Consider the following 8,699-nt stretch of genomic DNA (forward strand, 5'->3'; position numbering starts at 1 on the left):
CTGCTGTAGATCCTTTAACCTGCTTTAGATCCTTTAACCTGCTGTAGATCCTTTAAACTGCTGTAGATCCTTTAACCTGCTGTAGATCCTTTAACCTGCTGTAGGTCCTTTAACCTGCTGTGTGTGTGTTCTAGTGATGTCCATATGTACATGGGCCAGCCTCCAGTCTACAGTCCAGCTGCAGAGGGCATGTCCTACCAGCCTCCAGCCAATCAGCCATCCAGCTACAGCTCCATCCCCAACCCTGGCCAGAGCCTTCCACACCCACCTGACACACAGCAGCACCCTTACCCCGAGAAGGCTCTTCTATAGAAAACACTACGCCACGCTACACGCTACGCCATGCTACGCCACGCTACACGCTACGCCATGTCACACTACACACTACGCCACGCTACGACATGCCACGCTACGCCATGCTACACGCCACACTACACCACGCTACGCCATGCTACACGCCACACTACACCACGCTGCACACTACGATACGCCACGCTTCACACTACGCCACACACCCACACTACAACCAAACACGCCACACACCCACACTGCAAACTGCAAACTACCCACACTGCAAACTACACACACCCACACTGCAAACTACACACACACCACACTGCAAACTACACACACCCACACTGCAAACTACACACACCCACACTGCAAACTACACACGCCACACCACTGGCACACTACCCCACACTTGCAAAAACTACAGCAACACGACCACATGCTAAACTACAACACCCCACTGCTAACTTACAATCACGCCCCAACTTGCATACTACACCAGCGCCACCACCTGGCAACTTACACACGCCACACTTGGCAAACTACACACGCCACACTGCAAAACTACACAGCCCAAACACTGCCAAACTACACACACGCCCACATCTGCAAACTACACACACCCAAACTGGTCAAACTACACAACGCCACACACCTGCCAAAACTTACACACACACTGCCATCTTTAGCACACCCCCCACAACCCACACTGCAGAACTACACACGCCCACATGCCCCACTTACAAAACTGGCAACACGCCACACAACACTACAAATTACCGTACACCACACCAGGGTACACATTTTACAGATAAAACAATGACTTCCTGCCATACTCCCCCAGTTCATTTTCAATCCTCTCTCCTCTTTCTTCTCCTGTCATTTCACATCTCCCTCTCTCTCCTGTCCCTTTCATTCTCTTCGTCTCTCTCTGTCAATTTTTTCATCCTCTCTCTCCTCTTGTCCCATGTTTTCAATCTCCTGTTCTCTCTCTCTCTGTCCCATTTCAAATTTCTTCTCTCTCTCTGTCATTTCATCTCTCTCTCTCTCTTTCTCTGTCATTTCATCTCTCTCTCTCTGTCATTTAATTTCTCTCTGTTATTTCATTTCTCTCTGTCGTTTAATCTCTCACTCACCCTAAAAGAGCAGAACCATGAAGCCCGTGTGGAGTGTCCAGCATATGAACAGACAGAGTGATGTTCCACATCATGAAGAGAAGCAGCAACTTGTTTAACTTTTCTTTTTTTAAAGGAAACTGAAAATGTTATGCTACTTCATTCTTTCTTATCGTTGCAACGTTTTAGAAATACTAAAGACTGAAGCCACTTTCGGGATGAGAAAATAGTGAAACATGCAGACATTGTATAAATGTACTGTACTGGTGCTGTACTACAGAGCATTCGGAAAGTATTCAGACCCCTTGACATTTTCCACATTTTGATACGTTACAGCCTTATTCTAAAATTGATTAAATTACTTTTTTCCCTCGTCAATCTACACACAATACCCCATAATGACAAAGCAAAAACAAGTTTTTAGAGATTTTTGAAAATGTATATAAAATTTAAAAAAAGATACCTTATTTACGTAAGTATTCAGACCTTTTGCTATGCGACTCGAAATTGAGCTCAGGTGCTTCCTGTTTCCGTTGATCATCCTTGATGTTTCTACAACTTGATTGGAGTCCACCTGTGGTAAATTTAAATTGATTGGACATGATTTGGAAAGGCACACACCTGTCTACATAATCCCACAGTTGACAGTGCATGTCAGAGCAGAAACCAAGCCATGAGGTGGAAGGAATTGTCCGTGAACCTCTGAGACAGGATTGTGTTGAGGCACAGATTTGGGAAGGGTACCAAAACATTTCGGCAGCATTGAAGCTTCCCAAGAACACAGTGGCCTCCATTTTTAAATTGAAGAAGTTTGGAACCACCAAGACTCTTCCTAGAGCTGGCCACCCGGCCAAACTGAGCAATCGGGAGAAGGGCCTTGGTCTGGGAGGCGACCAAGAACCTGATGGTCATCCGATGACAGAGCTCCAGAGTTCCTCTGTGGAGATGGGAGAACCTTCCAGAAAAACAACTGTCTCTGCACCACTCCACCAATCAGGCCTTTATATTAGAGTTGCCAGACGGAAGCCACTCAGTAAAATGGCAGCCCGCTTGGCATTTGCCAAAAGGACTTTCAGACCATGATAAACAAGATTTTCTGGTCCGATGAAACTAAGATTGAACTCTTTGCCTGAACGCCAAGCGTCACATCTGGAGGAAACCTGGCACCATCCCTACGGTGAAGCATGGTGGTGGCAGCATCATGCTGTGGGGATGTTTTTCAGCAGCAGGGACTGGGAGACTAGTCAGGATCGAGGAAAAGATGAATAGAGCAAAGTACAGAGATCCTTGATGAAAACCTGCTCAGGACCTCAGACTGGGGTGAAGGTTCACCTTCCTACAGGACAACGACCCRAAGCACACAGCCAAGACAACGCAGGAGTCCTTGAGTGGCCAGCCAGAGCCCGGACTTGAACCCAATCGAACATCTCTGGAGAGACCTGAAAATGGCTGTGCAGCGACGCTCCCCATCCAAGATTGAGAGGATCTGCAGAGAAGAATGGTAGAAACTCCCCAAATACATGTATGCCAAGCTTGTAGAGTCATACCCAGGCTGTAATCGCTGCCAAAAGTGCTTCAACAAAGAGTCTGAATAGACCGTTTTTGCTTTGTCAATAGGGGGTATTGTGTGTAGATTGATGAGAAGAAAAAAAAATATTTAATCTGTTTTATAAAAAGGTTGTAACAACAAAATGTGCAAAAAGTGAAGGGGTCTAAATACTTTCCGAATGCACTGTATATTGTACTGGTGAGATATACTGTACTAGTCATATGATATAGTACATGTATACAGTACTGGTGATATACTGTACTAGCCATTTAAAATGGTATAGTACATTTATACTCTACTGGTACTATATACTATACTAGTCATATGATATAGTACATATATACAGTACTGGTGATATACTGTACTTGTCATGATATAGTATAGTACATATATTCTTTACTAGTGCAGTATATATATATATATATATGTATGTATATGTATGTATATATATATATATACATACATACATACATACACACTACATGACCAAAAGTATGTGGACACCTGTTTCGCGAACATCTCATTCCAAGATCATGGGCATTAATATAGAGTTGGTCCCCCCTTTTCCGCTATAACAGCCTCCACTCTTCTGGGAAGGCTTTTCACTAGATGTTGGAACATTGCTGCTATAACAGCCTCCACTCTTCTGGGAAGGCTTTCCACTAGATGATGGAACATTGCTGCTATAACAGCCTCCACTCTTCTGGGAAGGCTTTCCACTAGATGTTGGAACATTGCTGCTATAACAGCCTCCAGTCTTCTGGGAAGGCTTTCCACTAGATGTTGGAANTTGCTGCTATAACAGCCTCCACTCTTCTGGGAAGGCTTTCCACTAGATGTTGGAACATTGCTGTGGGGACTTGCTTCCAACCAGCAACAAGCATTAATGAGGTCGGCACTGATGTTGGGCGATTAGGCCCGGCTCGCAGTCGGGGTTCCAATTCATCCCAAAGGTGTTCGATGGGGTTGAGATCAGGGCTCTGTGCAGGCCAGTCAAGTTCTTCCACACCGTTCTCGACAAACCTTTTCTGTATGGACCTCACTTTGTGCACGGGGGCATTGTCATGCTGTAACAGGAAAGGGCCTTCCCCAAACTGTTGTCACAAAGTTGGAAGCACAGAATCGTCTAGAATGTCACTGTATGCTGCAGCGTTAAGATTTCCCTTCACTGGAACRAAGGAGCCCGAACCATTATTCCTCCTCCAACCAACTTTACAGTTGACACTATGCATTCGGGCAGCCGTTGCTGCTCCTAGAAGTTTCCACTTCACAATAACGCCACTTACAGTTGACCGGGGCAGCTCTAGCAGGGCAGACATTTGACGAACTGACTTGTTGGAAATGTGGCATCCTATGACGGTGCCACGTCGGAAGTCACTGAGCTCTTCAGTAAGGCCGTTCTACTGCCAATGTTTGTCTATGGAGATTGCATGGCTGTGTGCTCAATTTTTATACACCTGTCAGCAATGGGTGTTGCTGAAATAGCTGAATCCACTAGTTTGAAGGGGTGTCCGCATATTTTTGTATGTGTAGTGTGTGTACTGCACTGGTGATACGTACTGTACTAGTAATATGATGAAGTGTGTATATATAATGTACTATTGAATGATATAGTATACGTACTGTACTAGTAATATTATATAGCATATATAGTGTCCTGAGTGTTTGTCTGTCCAGGTCTGATGGGGTGTGTGTGTGTGTTTCCTGAACAAAACAACAAGCAGCAATTGCCCCTGCTCTCCTGGACATGTGAACACTGGCGTAGTCCCTGGGGACAGGAAGTACACTACAGGAAGTACACTACTCTAGTGCAGAGTCGTATGAGGCAGCCCTATGAANGAAGTACACTACTCTAGTGCAGAGTCGTATGAGGCAGCCCTATGAAGCGGACATGTGAACACTGGCGTAGTCCCTGGGGACAGGAAGTACACTACTCTAGTGCAGAGTCTTATGAGGCAGCCCTATGAAGCTCGGGCCAAAGTACTGAACGATGAATAGATTTCCATTTGAGATCCACCTCCAGGGATCTGACTGCTTCTGCTGTTGTCTTTTAAGCTTCTCTTGCCAGTGTTAAATTGATAGTTTTTTTTATAGTGCGTTTTAATTTATATTTGATTATTGTTATGCTATTTTACATGCACAGTACTTTACAGAATTTGTCATGATAGAAAGTGAATGTGATGTCCTTCCTGATTTTAGGTCTATATTTAAATAGCTCATAAGAAGTGTTCTCTCATTTTAACCCTTTAGATCCAGGAGCTGCTGTTCATCTCAATGTATTTATCTAACCTTAACTACCCCTTATAGACTGGCCTCTGACTGTATTTATCTAACCTTAACTACCCCTTATAGACTGGCCTCTGACTGTATTTATCTGAAGTAGAACCGAGCAATAGGTCTGTGGATGAAGGTTATGTTTATATAACTAAAGAATCCTGTCATTTCAAGTCTGGGGAATGTCGTTTACTGTGTTGTCTTCTACTGCCCCCTAGCTCTGGTCTATACTGTCACTACGTTCTCTACTGCCCCCTAGCTCTGGTCCATACTGTCACTACGTTCTCTACTGCCCCCTAGCTCTGGTCTATACAGTCACTACGTTCTCTACTGCCCCCTAGCTCTGGTCCATACTATCACTACGTTCTCTACTGCCCCCTAGCTCTGGTCTATACAGTCACTACGTTCTCTACTGCCCCCTAGCTCCGGTCTATACAGTCACTACGTTCTCTACTGCCCCCTAGCTCTGGTCTATACAGTCACTACGTTCTCTACTGCCCCCTAGCTCTGGTCCATAKTGTCACTACGTTCTCTACTGCCCTGTAGCTCTGGTCCATACTGTCACTACATCATCTACTACCCCCTAGCTCTGGTCTATACTGCCACTACATCATATACTGCTCTGTAGCTCTGGTCCATGCTGTCACTACATTCTCTACTACCCCGTAGCTCTGGTCCATGATGTCACTGCATCCTCTACTGCCCCCTAGCTCTGGTCTATACTCGGAGCATGTAACAGACCTTAAGAGGATATAAATCCCATTGGATCAACTGACAGTATAGTGTAGCATCAACCGTGAAACGTCATGCCTGGTTTAACTGTCATTTAATAGGATCTCTATGGGTTAACCTTTCAAACATGATAGTTGTAAAGGTTCTGTTAAATGTACCCAGCTGTTAATATTTACTCTTTTAACCATGCTTATTCATTGGTATTCACAATAAAACTAAAAGCCAAATGTCCAGAATATTGTGGTTTACTATATAATTTCTGTATGACTGGCATTTATTTTTACACTGATTGTGTTCTAGGTTGATAGGTAATGTAGTTGACATGGGTAATGTTCTAGGTTGGGATATATAATCTAGTTGACACTGGTAATGTTCAACAATATTTCCCCCCTTAGTACAGTATGGGAGTGCTTCTTTTTGCGACCCCATAAAAAGTTGAGCGTGACTACCTTATTGCCTTAGTAATAAAAGTATCCGATTTCCCGAGTCGTGTGATGCTGCGCAGTGATGTGTAAGCAGTGTTGGTGAGCAGAGTCCACAGGAGGGTTCACTGGTTTCTGCTCCAGACAGAACAGGAGTAGTTTCACACCAGACTGAGAATTGAAAGGCTTTCAGACCAGACTGGTGTTGAGTGAGAGGTTGATAAAGGAAGGGGCTGGATCTAAACCCTGGGGAAGACAACATGCCATCAGGGCGGATGATCAAGCTGGTGGTGTACGAGGTGTTACAGGTCGCTTGTCTCAGTGTTCCAATATTCGTGGTGATGGAGAGGTTTGCTTCCCTGATGCTCCATGTCAGAGGAGATCTGACTGCCTATTGGTTGGTGGTAGCAGCTTCCATAGCCTACGTTACCTCTGTATCTCTGCTGGTCTGGGTTCCACTCCGCTACCTTGTCCTCAAGCAGCGCACGGTCATCACAGACATCACGCAGTGGTGAGTACATTACATTAGACAGTGTATTAGGAAAGTATTCAGACCTCTTCCTTTGTTCCACATTTTGTTACGTTACAGCCTTATTCTAAAATGTATTAAATATGTTTTTCTCATCAATCTACACACAATACCCCATAATGACAAAGCGAAAGAAGGTTTTTAGAGATTTTTTGCAAATGTATTAAAAATAAAAAACATACCTTATTTACATAAGTATTCAGGCCCTTTGCTATGAGACTCGAAATTGAGCTCAGGTGCATCTTGATTGTCATTGAGATGTTTCCACYACTTGATTGGAGTCCACCTGTGGTAAATGCAGTTGATTGGACATGATTTGGAAAGGCACACACCTGTCTATATAAGGTCCCACAGTTGTCAGAGCAGAAACCAAGCCATGAGGTCGAAGGAATTGTCCGTAGAGCTCCGATACAGGATTGTGTTGTGGCACAGGTTCTGGGGAAGGGTACCAAAACATTTCTGCAGCATTGAAGGTACCAACGAACACAGTGGCCTCCATCATTCTTAAATGGAATAAGTTTGGAACCACTAAGACTCTTCCTAGAGCTGGCCTCCCGGCCAAACTGAGCAATCGGGGGAGAAGGGCCTTGGTTTGGGAGGTGACCAAGAACCCGATGGTCACTCTGACAGAGCTCCAGAGTTCCTCTGTGGAGATGGGAGAACCTTCCAGAAGGACAACCATCTGTGCAGCACTCCACCAATCAGTCCTTTATGGTAGAGTTGCCAGACGGAAGCCACTCTAAAGTAAAAGGCACATGACAGCCCGCTTGGAGTTTGTCTAAAGGCACCTAAAGGACACTGACCTTGAGAAACAAGATTCTCTGGTCTGATGAAACCAAGATTGAACTCTTTGGCCTGAATGCCAAGCGTCACATCTGGAGGAAACCTGACACCATCCCTATGGTGAAGCATTGTGGTGAAAGCATCATGCTGTGGGGATGTCCTTGAGTGGCCCAGCCAGAGCCCGGACTTAAACCCGATCAAACATCTCTGGAGAGACCTGAAAATAGCTGTGCAGCGACACTCCCCATCCAAACTGACACCCCTAATCAAATAAAATGTGATGAGTCACATGCACCGAATTTAACAGGTTTTACAATGAAATGCTTACCATATACTGGGGGGTACCGGTACAGAGTCAATGTGCGGCGGCACCGGTTAGTTGAGGTAATATGTACATGTAGGTAGAGTTATTAAAGTGACTATGCTTAGTTGATGACAACAGAGAGTAGCAGCGGTGTAAAAGAGGGGGAGGGGGGGGTATAGTATACATTACACTTTACATTAGACATCACATACATTATATAGTATACATTACACTTTACATTAGACATCACATACATTTATAGTATACATTACACTTTACATTAGACATCACATACATATATAGTATACATTACATTTACATTAGACATCACATACATATAGTTCATAATAATCATACAACATTAACATAATTACATAACATCACATACATTATATAGTATACATTACACTTTACATTATAACATCACATACATTATATTAGTATACATACACTTTACATTATACATCACATACATATATAGTATACATTACATTTTACATTAGACATCACATACATATTATATAGTATACATTACATTTACATTATACACACATACATTATATAGTATACATTACATTTACATTATACATCACATAAATTATAAGTATACATTACACTTTACATTATACATCACATACATTATATAGTATACATTACACTTTACATTAGACATCACAACATGATATATGTATACATACAC

General features: G+C 43.5%; 2 protein-coding genes and 1 long non-coding RNA gene across 3 annotated transcripts in view; all 3 read left to right on the forward strand.

Annotated features, from left to right (window-relative positions):
* The window catches only part of LOC111958506 (uncharacterized), a 6,815-nt gene extending 6,702 nt beyond the window's left edge, over positions 1–113 (forward strand). Inside the window, exon 2 of the long non-coding RNA XR_002876542.2 lies at positions 10–113. This is a non-coding gene — a long non-coding RNA (uncharacterized lncRNA). The remainder of the gene's footprint in view (positions 1–9) is intronic.
* stam (signal transducing adaptor molecule (SH3 domain and ITAM motif) 1) overlaps positions 1–676 on the forward strand; it is a 48,936-nt gene extending 48,260 nt beyond the window's left edge. Inside the window, exon 12 of the mRNA XM_070437154.1 lies at positions 135–676. Within this exon, the coding sequence (XP_070293255.1) occupies positions 135–312 (178 nt within the window). The 3' untranslated portion in view covers positions 313–676. The remainder of the gene's footprint in view (positions 1–134) is intronic.
* Positions 677–1,307: 631 nt separating this feature from the next.
* tmem236 (transmembrane protein 236) overlaps positions 1,308–8,699 on the forward strand; it is a 31,347-nt gene continuing 23,955 nt past the window's right edge. The window contains 2 exon segments of the mRNA XM_070437155.1: positions 1,308–4,780; positions 4,828–6,894. Of these exon segments, the coding sequence (XP_070293256.1) occupies positions 6,644–6,894 (251 nt within the window). The 5' untranslated portion in view covers positions 1,308–4,780; positions 4,828–6,643.

This window comes from Salvelinus sp. IW2-2015, linkage group LG34 (assembly GCF_002910315.2).
Source record: "Salvelinus sp. IW2-2015 linkage group LG34, ASM291031v2, whole genome shotgun sequence".
Classification (NCBI taxonomy): domain Eukaryota; kingdom Metazoa; phylum Chordata; class Actinopteri; order Salmoniformes; family Salmonidae; genus Salvelinus; species Salvelinus sp. IW2-2015.